Source organism: Asterias amurensis, chromosome 7, assembly GCF_032118995.1.
Source record: "Asterias amurensis chromosome 7, ASM3211899v1".
NCBI classification, from domain to species: Eukaryota; Metazoa; Echinodermata; class Asteroidea; order Forcipulatida; family Asteriidae; genus Asterias; species Asterias amurensis.
The window spans coordinates 11439869-11456784 of NC_092654.1; the positions used below are offsets into that span (position 1 = coordinate 11439869).

General features: G+C 38.1%; 1 protein-coding gene across 6 annotated transcripts in view; it reads left to right on the plus strand.

Moving 5' to 3' along the window:
• The window catches only part of LOC139939322 (oxysterols receptor LXR-alpha-like), a 133386-nt gene that overhangs the window by 100968 nt on the left and 15502 nt on the right, over positions 1–16916 (plus strand). The window contains exon 1 of one of the 6 annotated variants that reach the window (XM_071935103.1): positions 11643–12156. The exons of the other annotated variants lie outside the window; for them this stretch is intronic. Coding sequence (XP_071791204.1) covers positions 12120–12156 — 37 coding nt within the window. The 5' untranslated portion in view covers positions 11643–12119. Of the gene's footprint in view, positions 1–11642; positions 12157–16916 lie in introns of those variants that run through there. 6 annotated transcript variants of the gene reach the window in all.

Genomic DNA, 16916 nt, shown 5'->3' on the forward strand with positions numbered 1-16916 from the left:
CTGTGCTTCAGTTTTTACTGGTAATTTGTGGTCTAAAAAACAAGGAATATTATATTTCTTTCAATAAGGAAATTTCATCTGTTTCTCTTAATAAGTTTTAAATATTGAATGTTAACTATTGCGTCTTAGCCAACATTTCATAATGTTATCAGCACCCATATTCCTCCCCCAGCAAGGTTACAATCCCATCTACATCGTAATTGCAAAAACCAAGATTTGTGCACAGGTCGGTGTTTGTTTGGTAACAACTCTGAAATTTATTTGCAAGAAAAACTTACTCTGCAAGATTGCAAGAAGTACAGCAGGTTTGGATAGTATAATGCATTTTGAGAAACTGTTCTTGTCAAAAGTATAGTGCTCATAGAAAAAGATTTCACTTCCCAACAAATTTGAGAAACAATACTGAAAGTAGCGTTTCTCAGATTGCGTATTCCAATCACAGATAATTCTTTCTGCGTGGACATAAACGCTCCAGATTTTTGGCAATATCCCCAAAACGCTACCTCCTCTTGATAGGAAATTTTCACAAGTTACTTTATTGGTATATATCTACTGATTGGCACAAACAGTGGGTTTACAATTAACAAACCGTATGCGATCCCTTTAAGAACGTTTTTCCTTCGGCTGTATGCTGACTTATTTTTCTTCTTCCTTTTTATGTATGTTTTGACTTCATGTGCGTTATATGAATCTACGTTCCCCCCACGGCAAGGCAAGCAATGTCTTTCTCACATTAACATTGATTTATGTACACACACATACATGCATTCTCTCATTACAAGTCATTGTTTGTAGTATCCACCCACACGTTATGTTGAATTTAGGTAAAGGTACTCCTAGTTTGTCCGGTCCGCCTTCAGAATACCCCGAGGGTGCTCCATTCAGTATTATTACGCACAGCTCCCCCGCCAGCTTGCCATCTGATTTTTTTGGTGAGGGATGTTTTTGTCGGTGAGGTTACGAGCACTAGGAGGTGGAAAGGGAATTACAAGTTCTGACAACCGGCATCCGTTGCCAAAGATGAGAAGTTGCAGAACTCTCTGTTAACAAAGAGAGGGAAAAAATCCATTGAAAATAATCTCAGAAATTTAATTGAAAATGTCACGTATTTTGACACATCCAAGGGCGAGAAATTCTTCTTTGGAAGTTCTTTTGAAGCACTATTGTTGTTTTGCTTTTTATTTTTGTCATTTCATTTTTCTATATTTTAATTGGATTTTTCAATAAGATTCATATTACTTTGGAAACATTTCTCCTGGATAGATTTTTCAACCTGTATAAGAAATTGGTCATAAATTTTGCGCATTTAAGTCTGGTCGCCTTGAATTCTACAAAGATTTATATGTTTTGCTACATTGAAATATTTCTTGTAACCGAAATTAGTTTGCAGTGTGAAAGTGTCAAAAAAATCTGTTAATCTCTGCCTCTACATATTTTTTTGAAAATTTATGACTTGTTTGAACATGACTTATTACCGATCAGTGGTATTTATTGACAAAGTTGAAACCTTGGCCCAATTTGCTGCTTAAGCACAAATAGTAGCTATGCACAATAAAATCATGCTTACCAGAATAAGGTTGCCAGTCAAAAATGCATTCCACAAGTACAATTTGTGGCTGGAGCAAAATTTTAAAGCAGCTCTTTGAAATTGGGCCTTGCCCTCTACTTCGAACCGGGCCAACGAACAGACGTCCATTGTCCCCATTCAAGTAATATATCTTAATGAAATGTGAGGCAAAGCCTTGTCTGGCTTAGTCAGTCAAAGGAAACCCCCCCCCCCCCTCCACCAGAGAGGGAGGGAGAGAGAAGGGGGAAAGAACAGAGTCATAGGTATGGCTTTGAGCTATAAGGATTTAGCAAGTAATGAAAAAAAAAAATCAGCGCCGACTCAGGGAGGACACAAATTGCACGGCAATTAGTTTGCCACAAGTCATTATATGAATCTTAAGACTCTGTGTGGCGAGGACACATCATTGTTAATTTCTTTTGACGAAGCATCACGAGGGGGGGAATTATAGACAGGGATGTGAGAGAGAATCAGGAGTGTTAGCGGGGAGTGGGAGGGACAAGACTCGATTGCCTGTCTTGCAGTGGTTTGTCCGTAAAGGCAGGGTATACCTTTTGGTAATTTCGCCAACAATTAATAGCCATACAAACTTACTTGGTAAGAAGCACTGCAGATAATGTATATCATTTTGACAAAAGATTATATTCAAAGGAATATGGTTTTAGAGAGAGGGATTCAAAATCATTTCAATCTGAGAATTGTTCTGGGAGGAGTGTTTCCCAGATTGTGTTTTCCAATCACGGCTTATTCTTCCTAAGTGGACATTACTCCATTTTAGGTGTCTTTTAAAAACATTGTGCCGTTTCTTTAGTTCGTAATCATGGCTACCGCGTCAACACGTCTGGACGTCACTCTATTTTAGGTGTCTTTTAGAAACATTGTGCCGTTTCTTTAGTTCATCATCATGGCTACCGCGTCAATACGTCTGGATTTGTAAAATAACGTTTGTCATACTTTTGTTCTCTTATAACGTTTCTTCTGTTTGTTTAATTGTAACATGCAGACTAAATTGTGCTGGTATAAATATGTGTATAATCCATGTGTTGAAAACAGTCTACTTAGAGTTCTAAGAGCCAGTGATGTACTGTCAAATAGGCAATGGCATCATAACAATGCAATCTACATCAACATTTACAACAGTAGATAGGTTAGTCTTCTTACTAGGCTAGGCATAAGTAATTTAGGAAGGGCCCAAACTTATCATCAACAACAACATCAAAACACTGTAAAATTTGACTTCAATATAAATCCAAGATGGCCGCTTTAAATAAAATCTATAATTGTTTACCTTTGGCTTTATGCTCCAAATCAACTCATCATACCACAGAGCACCCTTGCTCTGTGGTGTCACAGAGCACCCTTGCTGTGTGGTGTATTGCCCTTTGCTATACGCTCATACAATGACATCTCGGATTGAATAGATGCAAACAAAACTAACAACAGCTTTTAGCTTTAAAGCTTTAAGTTTTCTTTTTTGAAGCTTTGTTAGGGGTACATTTTTTGTATGAATGGTGGTAGTTATTGCTTTTAACAATTTTCGGTTAGTATTTTGACTAGCAACGCTCTTTGCTATAAATGGACCTGCACATTGAATGGGTTTTATTCCATTAGTAGTACTGAGTGACTTTACTGGAATTATATCTTATTTGTTCAGAAGAAGGACCTACAGTTATTAGACTTGTAACGATGGCTGAGGTGTAAATTAACCCAAGTGTGGAGCCATTTTCCAGTCAACCGTTTGCTTGCGCCTCAGCCAGGCTCCTATTATTTGGGTGTGTATAGGGGGAAAGTGAACAGTTGTGTTTGCTGACCTGGCCCGGCTGCGCGCTCCAGAAAACCCTCTGTCATTTTGTTATTTTTGAAAACATGGCTTGTCATAGAACGAAGAAACGCTCTGAAAGAGGCAGTTTTTTTTTATTCCACTAAGTGGAGATAGTGCACTGGTGTACATGCAATGTACTTAACCACCAATGCCATTGTGTCTAAACCCCTGTGCATGCCCAGCACACAAAACATTTTGTAATGTTATTTTAGAGGAGATTTTAAGGGGTTTTGGATGTATAGCAAGAAATTTGTGGGGAACTGAAGCTCAATTTCAAAGCTGGAGCAGAAAATCCTGCTATACATGTACATGAGTTTATTTGCAGAGCATGAACTAAATGAAACCGAATTCTAGCGATATTCAGTGCACAAGGTGGTTAACTCCATTATCTTTTCAAATGCAACCTCTGAACAGACAAGCAGTTTTTTTTGGGGGGGGGGCGGGGGATGGTTTCTGTGCCGTAGAAATTTAAAAAACACTTAATAAAATGTTCATGTCCAAAGCAGATTCCTCTTAAAGAAGTCACAGATGCAAAAATTATTGGGAAATAAACAGAAAATATTTTTTAATATACCTTAGATTGTGTGACAGAATCAGTTGGCCCTTTCAAGCATTGGCGTAAAGATTAGTCTTTTCACAACGTTAGGAGTTTTCAAAGGTTGCATTAACCACACACATATATTGCCTTTGTAAGGTTCCAGTGCACCTCAAAGTTTCAGTCGCTGATACATGTATGCTTTTTTATCTGAATGTTAGATCTGGGTCAAGCTATCTTATGTCATCTTCATTCGGGTAAAAACATGAGCTGAAATTACTGAAACACTGTCAAAGGTTGGTTTGTTGACAAATTTCCTTTGAAGAATTGCAGATGGATGTATTTCCACTTCACTGCTTATGTTTCACTTAGTCTTGCTCATGTTTGTTGTGTTGTCATTCTAGAAAGACTCTACCAGGGTCAAATGTCAGGCCATTTACTATTTTTTGAAAACATGTCTGTTCACTTTGAACAACTATTGCTGGTTTCCCACTTACAACACATAGGACCTCACGATGATATGCGCTTTATAAGAATTTTTGTTTTATCATTATACTTGGTCATTGCATGCTAATGTTCTTATTTCCTTCAGCCGATTTCAGACCTCAGTTTGAATAAAACAACAACAACTCTGATGTCGGAGAACAAATCCAATCCAAACCACACATAAACCCTAGCCTTGAACTTACCGATGGCAGACAATCTCAGGGGGCTGCTGTATTCAGCACTGATTCCCCTGTAAATAACCAGTAATGCCTGGTTTCATCATGTCCCAATAGATGTATATATCTGCCTTGTTTCCAGACAGGCTGCATACCCTGAGAGATTTACATCAAATTGTTCCCACAGTGTTTCATCATTGGTCCATTAAAACATATCCAAAGACTAAAAATAACTGTGCAAATGTCTCGGACAGAAACAAATTTTATCAAATGTTGACCTTGAGTCTGGAAAAAAACCTTTCAATTCTGTTGAGTAAAGAAGTATACTTAATACTCCGAAAGACAGAGTTAAATCTCCCTTGAAATAATTACATGTTTTTCAAATAAAAACTTCTGGTCTAGTAAAAATGTTGGCCTGCAGCCTTGACAAGTTTTCTGCCAATTTTGAGCCCTAGAATGATATTTTCATGTATTGAGAAATTTACATTCCTACTAGTTTCCTACTGTCTCTCATTTGGAGAGTCAAAACATAACACAAATATATTGGCTTCCATAATTGTGGAAATGGTAGATGCAGTTTTTAACAAAGGTGCATTCCATTCCAAAGGATCACTAGGCAAAAGATGCTTCTTACGAGGGCTTGGTTTACGCACTCTTAAATCTATTATCTGAATTTACTTTCAATGGGTCTTCATTCACAAATCTGGATTTTTATCTCATGAATATTCATGAAGGCGTAGATGTGTGACAAAAAGCTGGTAGTCGAGTCGCAGGTTGCGTGTACTTTAGGAAACAGTCAATGGCGTTAGGATGTACTCTATGTCTGAACTTTCAAGGCTATTCTTCATTAGGGACACAATACTACACTTTATGGAATAATTTATCACTTTTCTCTATTACACGCACCGACTATCCAATTGTGCTTTTGGATAGGGAAAAAAATTTTATTTATTTTTTAGAGTGATTTTTTTTTAATGAGATTGGTGTGTTTGTACTTTTTTGGATGGCACGCTCTAGGTAATTGTACTTAAAAATTGTGGTTTTATAAAATAAAATAAAAACCAAGGTCAAGAGATAAATAAACTATTACAGTGTCATTGGTTTATTTTTTGTGTTGGTGTACACAATTGATGAATCCCATATACCATTTTCCCCTCCTTCCTTTTTTTATGTGGAAAGAACAGGCAATTTGTCAGTGCTAATTGTAAACTTAATCATTCATCTATTAATCATTCATGATCATGCCAATCTGTTGTCTGGTCGACTCCCAAAGCAAAGGAACATTTCAGAATAGTGTTTGGTCGGCAGAAACGGAGCTTTTGGGGCATAAGAACTGGTACTTTTTACAGAAACATTACTTTGAAGTGAAATATTTCTCAAAATAAATCATACCATCAAAAGCTGCTCTATAGCTAGGCTTTGAACCAATACTTTTTGGGCATTAATTTTTAAAGGAACACGTTGCCTTGGGTCGGACGAGTTGGTCTATATAAAAGCGTTTGAAACCGTTTGGTATGAAATGCATATGGTTAGAAAGAGGTTTTAAAAGTAGAATACAATGATCCACACAAATATGCCTCGAAATTGCGTGGTTTTTATTTTACATCGTCAACAAACATGGTCGGCCATTTATGGGAGTCAAATTTTTGACTCCCATAAATGGCCGACGGTGTTCGTTCGCAAAGTAAAACGAAAACCACGCAACTTCGAGGCAAATTTGTGTAGATCATTGTATTCTACTTTTACAACATCTTTCTAACCATAGCATTTTATAAAAACGGTTACAATCGCTTTTCAAAGACCAACTCGACCGATCCAAGGCAACGTGTTCCTTTATGAGTGATTACCAAACAAATAACTTCCCTTAAATTGAAGTGTAAATGGACACTTGGTACTTCCAAGTGGGTGATTAGGTACTTCCAAGTGGGTGATTAATTTCAGCTTTTTGGACTCAGCTAGTCATCAAAATTAGTATTGATCCAAAACTTTATGGAGCCTAAAGACCAAAGTATAGTATTTACAAACTCCCAAAATAGCACTAAACAGTTTATTTGGCACATGTACACGGGGTATGTGGTTTTTACAACTCACATCGACATACAGACAAACATGGCTAATCAGTCTAAACATATTCACATCTCACAAAAGGTACATTTTGAGAAACAATCACTTAAACAAAAAAACATGGGCAGTCTTAGGCAACTGCACAACTCTAAATTACCAAAGCCAGCATTTCTTTACTGACCAAACAAACATGGCTTATCAGCCAAAATGTGTTCACATCTTACACATTTTGAGAAACGATCACCCCATACTTTGAACAAAAAAACATGAGTAGACAGGTTTGGAGGTCTTAGCAACTGCACAATTCTAAATTGAGGGTACCACAGCCAGCATTTCTGTACTGACCTGTATAATCACTGCCCACGGCTACCAATCCACAACCCGAAATTGAAGCCCCTTTGGCTGCTCTTACACAGACATTTTTTTTTTGTATGTGGGCCGTCCGTTTGAGAAGTGCTGTGAACTCCGTGATAGTCTGTACCTGCTGCCAGATATCTGTGGCTAGCTAGCGCTTGGTGGTCTGTCCACGGACCCTTGGTGTGAAACTGTCAAGGTTAAGACAGGAACCAGGAGTGTTGTTGTCTTATTTTTTTCCTCCGCCAAAATTGGAAGTGGTTTTTGTTGGTTTGGTTTTTAATTAGTTAGTACTGTATGAAATTTTGCATTTTGGTTGTACGGTAAACAAAATATCTGCATGGTGTAGATTCGAAACTAGCTACTGCACTGAATTTGTTGTCTTTTTTCCTTCTTGATCTTCACAGTCTGTTACTTCTTCGAAAGATTATAATGAGATTTATTTCACTAACCAACAAAACATGTTAAGAAGTGATTACACAAAAAGATTATCCTTTTGAATTTATAAAGTCCAAGAATCCACCAAAGCTCTGCAAAATGTCACAGGGTTAGTCTTCTTGCAAATCAGGAAAATTGTTCCGCAGATTTTAGAAGAATAACAGCCTCAATCTCCCCTTCTTAGCCGCATTTTCAACTGTCACTTTCAGGATGTGTACCATTTCAACGATTATTGAAAAGAATACCCGCTATAGATTCTCTGCTCCTTTCTAGCGTCAACCACAAATCCAGTCCTACACTTTCTGGGTCGTGTCCTACTTTCCCAATATTCCGAGATCCACTACCCTAGTTTTTTAATTCCTTCCCCTTTTTTTCCCCAAATCAATCCCAGCGCTGTCCAGTCTCTTGTACGTCTCCTGAGCATCAATCGTCGCAGCTACCGTTGTTCGGAGGGCAAAGCGCTGGTTCACATAATTCTGTTGCTTTGGAAGCCCACCATATATCACCATTTTGACCCAGTTGCTTAGATTTCAGCTGATGAAGTAGTTGTAGTCGTCTTGTACCATTAAAGGATGGACGCTAAGGGACCCCAGAGTGAAATCCCCCGTGTCCCCAACCAGAAGGTCTCCTTGTAAAGAGAAATTTGGGTCAATGAGAAACTTGAAAAAGTACACTTGCTGGGGATAAGTACATCTTGTGACGTTAGTTACCTTTTGCCAGATTGAGACGTACCTTACCTCCCCCCCCCCTTCTACACACGCTGCATTGAAACTCCCCTCAATGGTATTCAGCTAATGTACTATTTGGAACGTAAACATCCTCACACTTCATCACTCATACTTTAATCCCCCTGCTTACGAAAAACCTCGACCGAAATAATTACAGTTTTATTTGAGTTTTTCGCTGTGCTCAGTGAGTGTTCTCTTGCAGTGACACATTGCTCAGACGGGCATAGGTTTGTCAGATTCACATCATTACCTTAATAGTCTGGGTTTGACAAGAAATACGACAAGGGTTTTTAGTCAGGCCTGTTTAGACAGCGAAACAACAGAACCGTGCCATGAAACAAACAGTGCAAAGCCGAAAAACTATACAAAACAAATAACCCTAGAGCATGAGTGAACTTGTACGTACCAGTCATGCTGAAAGTTTATAAGATGTCTGTTAAAAAAAAACTATAAAAAAAACACGGAGTTGAAAAGTACAGGTGACTCCTCTGCCATCACCCCCTACAAGAATTGGTTGGTCAAGCAAGATTTGGCACGGTTCATGTACCAATGATGGAGGTGTATGTGGGAGTCGTGTAGATTGTACATTGCACTTCAACATGCCCTGGAAATAGTACAGTTACAATGGGGAGTCATGTTGAAGAATGTAGTCGTGTCTTTCTGACGGGCGGGATAATGATCAGTAATTCTCTGCCCCGCCCCCTCTTCTTTCCCCCCACCCCCTCTTCTATCACTTCCTACTCCACGTTCTCTGATGTTCTTAGCCGTTCCCTTGGCAACAATGATGTTATGATTACCCCTTCATAGTTTGACTTAAAGGCACTGGACACCTTTGGTAATTGTCAGAGTCCAGTCTTCTCACTTGGTGTATCTCAACATACATGTACATGAATGCATAAAATAACAACCCTGTAAAAATTTGGACTCAATTGGTCGTCGAAGTTGCAAGAGAATAATGGAAGAAAAAACACCCCTGCTTGCACAAGTTGTGTGGTTTCAGATGCTTGATTTTTAGACCTCATCAGCTGAGGTCTCGAAATCAATTCAAATATTTCAGTGAGAAATTACTTCTTTCTCAAAACCGACGTCACTACAGAGGAAGCCGTTTCTCGCAATGTTTTATACTATCAACAGCTTCCCATTGCTCATTACCAAGTAAGTTTGTATGCTAACAATTAGTTTGAGTAATTACCAATAGTGTCCAGTGCCTTAAGGTTATTTCTCGAAAAAAACCACTACAGGAATGAAATGAATCATTTGTTGTCAGTCAACATCCCCTGATTGTGTTACTGCGAAAGAAATTGGATAATGATTTTTTTCTAGGTGAACGAATCCATCTATTTTCACGCACTTTAGGTTGTCAAGATAAGTGACACCTGTTTTGGTGGAGGCACTCAATTAAGTCTGTCAGTCGAATTCATCAAATTCTTTAACTGGTAAAATAGAAATGAGCATCCAGTGGACTATTGGTGGCGCTATAACAAATACCATGATGTGACTCTTGTCAACTCCTGTGAATATTTACATGTTAATGGGTATTTATTTCTCCTGGAGTTTATAACTATGCAGGTACATGGAGCTAATACAGTGGTTTTGAATGGAATATAGTAGAAAAGGAAAAAAAATTTGTATTGTGTCTAAGTAAGAAAATACAGATACTTGTTATCCATTGCCCTTTGGGAAACACTAAAATCTTACAAGAACTATTATTTTATAGATAGTAACAATCGAAAAGTAAACTTGGAAGGCATCAGGGTTGGGATGGTACATGTACATATACTTCATTCATAAACTTGGTTAAGACTGGATAACAGGGCTTTGTGTGAAGGTGTGAGATAAACACGGCGAGGAGTTTTTTTTTAAATGCTGGGGAAATTGAGTCAAAAGAGGGCGATATCAGACTTTTCCTCGGAGGGTGCAAATTTAACGGCCACAATTGAAGTTGGTAGGTGGCATTTTGCCCCGTGCAGATTTTGAAACTTGCGAGATATAAACTTGTGGGTGGAACTACCTAGTGCTCAACATTGAGTTTCGGGAAACTGAGGCTGAATTGTCAAAGTTGTTTAGATGTTTTTAGCGGAAAAGGTTTTATGAATGGGATTGTGCAATAATGGACCTCGCCTTTAGCCGGGTCCTTCATCGCACAGCCCTGACCTTGCTGGTTTTAAATGGCTCTTTAAAAACTTGTCTCCACTTTTTTATTCCCTTTTTAGTTACATCAAACGTCTCTTGATGACAGTTTTAAACATCACATGAATTGTCTCGCCTCTTCAAGATTTTGAAGAAAAACAAGACTATAGGAGAAACATTTTTTATTATTTTGAGGCCTATTATTATTAAGTTATGTGTATTACTTAGGGCTGTCTCCCTGCCCGCCTCCCAGATAATTAATACCCCCTATTATCCTCAATGAGACATTCCCATTTCAAAAAGAACAATGGGAGTGGTCCACGTGCAAAAAGGGGGGTAGCTTCAACTTTTTTTTTATTGACACATATTTAAAAAAAACTTCTTGCTTCTTATATCAGAAATGAAGGGTAAAATATGTTGATGTTGTCATCAAGAATAATGGATTTTATTGATGAGCAAGGTATCCCTTTTGTCAGGTTGTTGTCTTTAACACCACGGAGGGGGAGGATATTGTGGTGGTCCCCCCCCCCCCCTCTTCAGAATGTCCATGGTACAAAATCCCTGTAAAGAGAAACCCGGTGTAACCCTAAAAGGCTACAAGGAGTGGGTCCAGCCCAGGATCAGCCCAGGATCGTTACTTAACTGGCCCCCTTTTCTCCAAGATTACCTCTGGACAATGGGGCTTACTTAGTCTGGGCTGTCTGAAGGGAAGAAGATCAATTATATCACGTCAGAACAACACCTGGTGTGATTTGGGTCCGGTGCTTTACTCCCTCGCTGGAATTAGAAGTTACCTGGGAATCCAATAATAAGTTGGTTTTGAATGGCTTGCTGAAGTTGCTGGGTGGTTTTTTTTTTTTCTTCTTGTTATTTTGGCGATGTCTTCCTTTGGGACATCATCAGTACAGCTTCCAGACCTTCGGTCTTTTGATTCTTTTTGGATGCTTGGATAGAAAGAGACTGTTCGGCGAGAGGAAGAGGTGTCAAAAGAAGAGTCTCTGGTCAACCGTTCATTGAACCAGGTTTCGAGGTGGTCATTTTTACATTAGTTGGCGCATATGCTGGAGTTGTAAACAATTTAGTCCGTAGGTTCTACACTGAAGTTGTAAAACAACCGTTGAAAAGCTATCTGTGTGGAGCTTTTACTCGCTAACCCAGAAAGGATTTCTTGAAGTATTATTTCATCATTACACTATCGGGAAATTAAACTGGCATGGATGTGTGAGGAGATTCCCACGAGTGGATGAAATGAAGAATCAACCGACCAATATTTCTTTTCCAGCGAGCATTTTCCTCCCGTAAAAAACCGACCAATATTTCTTTTCCAGCGAGCATTTTCCTCCCGTAAAAACTCCTGTTTTTTTGTTGTGTGTGTGTGTGTGTGTGTGTGTGAACAACGCTTTTTATCAGAGGGCCATTCAATGGAGCTATGACGGCACAATTAGTTTTCATATCGGAGGAAGCGCCCGTCGTCGTCGTTGGCACAAGAAAGACAGAAACATTGATCTTTCACATCAATCAAATCTCATCAAAATGATGAAGGCCTCATCGCAAATTACTAGATTAAATGACGAGGCACATGCACACTCCATCAGTGTAGATTAAACAAGACACATGTATAGCTTGGCTGACAGCCTAGTGTCCTGACCATCACCAAACGCCATCCATCTTAGCGTGGAGTAAGACCAGTTAGGACTCTCGCCGGATTGTGTGTGCTTCTCCACTTCCGTCGTCGACCATTTTTGTTTCCAGGATGGATTTTGGACAATATTTCGGTTAGGAAACTGACAAGTTTAATCATAACACTTAAGCGTTCACAATGTGGAATATGCAGCGACCGAACGGGAGGTGGTACGGTGAGTGTAAAGATTTAAAAAAAAAAAAAAAAAAAATGAAATTGGATGGTAATTATTTATAAGCCCTCGTTCACACGCCGGGTTCAGTTACTTCATCATGCCTGTCAACCAAGGTTTAGGAGCTTGCCATTATATCAAATCAATTTGCGTTCAACTGCTCTTTAAAAAGTATATTTACAATTTGGTAGCAGAGTGCACTTTTGAATTCTGGTTGAAGTCGGGAGTGAGCTTCATAAAAGGCGTTAATAGGCTTGGTGACAAATATTTTCATAGTTTATCTTGGGGGCAGATTTCCTTGGTTTTCGTTTCTCTATCTGTTGGGAACTTTCTTTAGTTTGCACCAAGTTGCTGAACCAAGTTTTAGGCGGGAAACAACGTAATGATTTTAAAAAGAAGAACTTTGGTAGAATTCTGCTTAGTGATTGCATAATCATTGTTAATTTTTTATTATATACATTCAGTCAGTATGGAAAATAATTTTATGATATCTATAAAAAATAAGTGATCTTTTTTTTAATCGAAAATATAAAAACTGATAAAAGATGTATATTATTTGCCACATCATGCGATTAATTGCTGTAGTAATAAGTTTGCATCAGGGTACAGTTTTTTAGTAACAAAAAACACCATATCGTTTATACATGCAAGGTTTACTTAAACTTGAGGACAAGCAGTGGGCTGCAACTCAATAAACTAATTCCTACTTTCCCTGTTTAGGAAAAGTTAATATAATTTGTGCCAAGCCTTATTAATAATTCATTCACAATCTTAATTACAGTTTAACTAAGCCTTTGGCCACTTAAGCGACGGGTAGCGTTATGTCATACCGTCCTATTTCGTCTGGGACATAAATCAATTATCTATTGTGTTGTAATTATAGAAAGTGTATCAATGAATTAGAGAGTTGGGTCATATTGACAAACAAGACAGGAACATCATTCGGTGGAAATTCTTAAGGGATATGTGCATTAGGGGGGGGTGGGGGACGAAAAAAACGCGAGAAAGCCTAAAGAAGTCATTTAGATGTAAACAATTGTTGGGAAATGCACTGAAAATATTTTTTAACATGCCTGCTGTGGTAGGTTTTGGTCATGTCAAGCCTCTACAAAATGATTAGACTTTTTTTAAAAGATAGGAACATTATTCAACGAATGAAAGAAAATATATATGAACAAATGCAAGAAAGCCGGAATAAGTCGATTAATATTCAACCTCTGAGCAGATAGAAACATAGAGACTTACAAATGTTTGTGTCCAAGGCAGTTTTCTCTTTATTATGAGGTCGCTTAGACAAACAAAATTGTTGCCAACTGTACCAAAAAACACTGTTTAATAAGCTAGGATTAATGGTCATTTCAAGCCCTTGTGAAAAGATTAGACTTTTCATCCAAAGAAGTGTTAAAGCGCATGTCATTTGGGTATTTGTCAGTGACAACTATCCACATGTGATGAAGGACTATGTATGCCAAGTACCGTAGTAGAAGTAGAAGCATGGCCCAACATGTATGAAATAAACTTGTGGAAGTTCAAGCTAAATTGGCATTGGAGTCATCAGAAATTGGAGTCAGTCAGTGGGAAAATCTGTAAATGTTTTTACTGATTTCAAACATTGAAGTTTTGACAGTTTGCATGATAAAAAAACTAGTTGTTTTATTCACTACTCAAAACTGCTTCATTTCAAGCAAAAAATTGTGAAGGGAATTTCCCACCATGTCCAACTTTATGCTGATTGGGCAGAACAATGAGCCATTCTAAAAGCTTTCTTTCCACAAACTGCATCTCTTTGGAACTCCTTGCCAGTTGAAGACTGTTTGAAGGGAAACATCAATTTCTATCTTTAGCTCCGGCCCCTAAGTAATTTTTTAACAATAATAACTTCCTGTTTTCTGTAGCCCCTTACCAAGAGTGGCTTGGACTTGCTGGAGGCGAACTTGCAAAAAAATAAAAATCTGTGATTATTTACATTTTTACTCTTACCAATGTTTTGCACACCCTTAAAATTACTGCCAGATTTTGGGGGAATTTTGTATATGGGGAGGTTCATTTCAAGGCACTGGATTCATTCGGCGAAACAAATCATTAATTTTGTCTAATCTAACATAGCTGGACATCACGCTTGGTATGTCTCGCTATCAGGCGATAGTTCCTCCTGTCATTTAATTAGAGCCTCAAAAAAAAAAAAGAGAGAAGAGAGAAAAATAAAAAATAGAAGAAGAAAAAAAAACCTGAAGACCACTTGGGCATTTTTTCATTAACGCCAGAATACTATCATCTTGGCCTCTTCTTTCTTATCAATAACAATAACCGGCTAGACAAAATCAATACTGGTTGTGGCTGGGTTTAATTGCTGTGAAAGACCTCCCCTTCTCTCTGTACACGCGGCTCTCTTAAAGCTCATTGATAATTTATGCAGTATGAGGGGAAAGTGGTCAAATCTATAATTCCAATTTAGGACTCCAATTCGAAAGGATCTCTAACTGTCCAGTTCTAACTCAATAAAAAAAGAGACCCATTAAGGGCCTTACATCCATATTTCATAACTGTCATCTGTGGGAGTTTATTTTATTTATTTTTTGTTGATGACATTTTTCAATTCCTGTGTTTTCCACCCTGAGAAGGAAGGTGTAGAAAACTAGATTTCAGCGATATATTAAAAAATCAGTTACTCAATCTTTGGTCCCCTCTGTAAGCACACATCATGTGTAAGTCCCTAAATTGGCATAATGATGTCAGTTATAATCATTTTGTAGTAGTCACTCCCACCATCCGTGTAGTCTGTGGCTGAATTCAACCCCCAAACCAACTCTCCAGATACCTCTAAACACCAACAGTACTTTTTTCCCCTGAGTCTCACTATGGCAACATTGTTATTAATGATCAAGACGACCTTCGCTGGGATGCAAAACTCCAGTTTCTCAAGAGGTTTTCAAGATGCCCTGAAGCTGAGAGGAAAAGATGGCCGACTCTTTAACAATTGAGTCTATGGTGGTTTTTTTCTTCTTCTCTTTTTCTTCCTCTATTCCATGGACCAAGGACAACACTTAGCAATTAGTTTAGATTCATTCTGGCTTCACTTGACATTATAGAGGGAAGAAATTGTTTTGATGTTTGTTAAGAAAACTTGGTGTGTCAGTTAGCAATAGAGAATGAAGTAGGTAGAATAGGGGCGGATTAAGGGTCAACATAATCAGTTCAGGAAGGTCAGAATTGGGTTTTAGAACAGGTTTAGAAGAGTTGTTGTCTGTGAGATTAAAAACAGTTTTCAATGATTCAAAGTTCAGAAAACATTTCTATATAATTCAGTAGTTACTTTAGTAACTTCTCTTACTTCTTTACTCTTGTCTAACTTTATGTAAAAGTGCAATTCTCCCTAAATTTACAGAACTTTGGTTTAAGCTCCATTCTACCAAATGTTCGTACAAACTTTGACGTTTTACTATTCTGACATAAAAGCATTTGAAGTACATGAATGGGTCAGATATTTTTGGTGAAACTGTAGATTCTATACTGCCCTCTGGCGGACACAGAATTCCTTGGGATACATTGGCACGCGTGTAAAACAAATAGTGAATCAGATGTTCAACATTTAGAATCTTGTCATAAAGGGGTTTAAAATTTACAAGGTTTTTGTTGGTCCATAATTTTGAAACCAAAATCCTAGTCCCATTACATGTACCTCACAAAATAAAGAAACAGCAACGGGAAACGACAAATGTCATTCCCAGTCATGTCAACAGCAAATGTGACCACAACATAAAAGACCACACATACAATTGCGCGTAAACAAACGTGGCTCCCAACAATACCATCTAAATAATTGAATTGTATTCTTCCCCTTGCTGTGCTAAGGCCATTTCGTCTTCTTCAAGAGTGCATGCCTTCTTGCCAGGCTGATGCTGAAAGCACTTTACTAGACACACATTGAGATGATTGGGTCAGGCAAGCTATAAAGTAGGTGGTGGGAATGTGCACTTAAAAGCATTACATAACCATCACACAATGAGCAATGACACATGAAAGGATATCCGATTGTCTGGCCCAAGACAGTTTTTTTTTAAGTGGCTGAGATCGTCCCTATTTGAGCTAATTACTTGATGAACTGTGTTCGGGGATCGTCTCAGAATATCAGGGTTAAATTCCTGCGTTAATTGAATTTGATGATGTTTGGTTTAGCGCGTGACATGCCTCCCATAGTCTGAATTTTGTTCAATCGTTATCATAATCAGAGAGCTTCACCTTTATATGGGGTTTCGGTTGGAAAGATTATCGGATCTTGCCACCACTTTTTCGCTTATTTTCACCAATATGAACATCACATTTGAGTAAATAAGATAAAAATATCTTACATAACAAAATGAGAAAGTGGTGGTCTGATACCGCGTGTAAAAAGACATTCAATGCGCCTTATTTTTTACTGCGTGAGGCCATTCTCAATAGTATTTGTTTTTTCACTTCTAGGGGTATATGCGATTCATCCAGCACAGTTGTAAACGGCGTTCTGTCATTTTTGTTGCGCCAGTTTTTAAGTTGCTTTAGAGGTGGATTATAACGGCTCCTTTAAAGGTCTTATAGTCAGTGATAGATATGATGTCTGTGGTGGTAATGTGTTCCAATATTGAATAACATTTTAGGTATAAATGAATATACCCCCGGAAGTGATTGAGAGCGCCCTCACGTGGTCAATAATATATGGGCATTAATTAAGATGCAGTAGAAGTGAGCAGTGATGTAATTACCACACCATACTCACATGAACAACA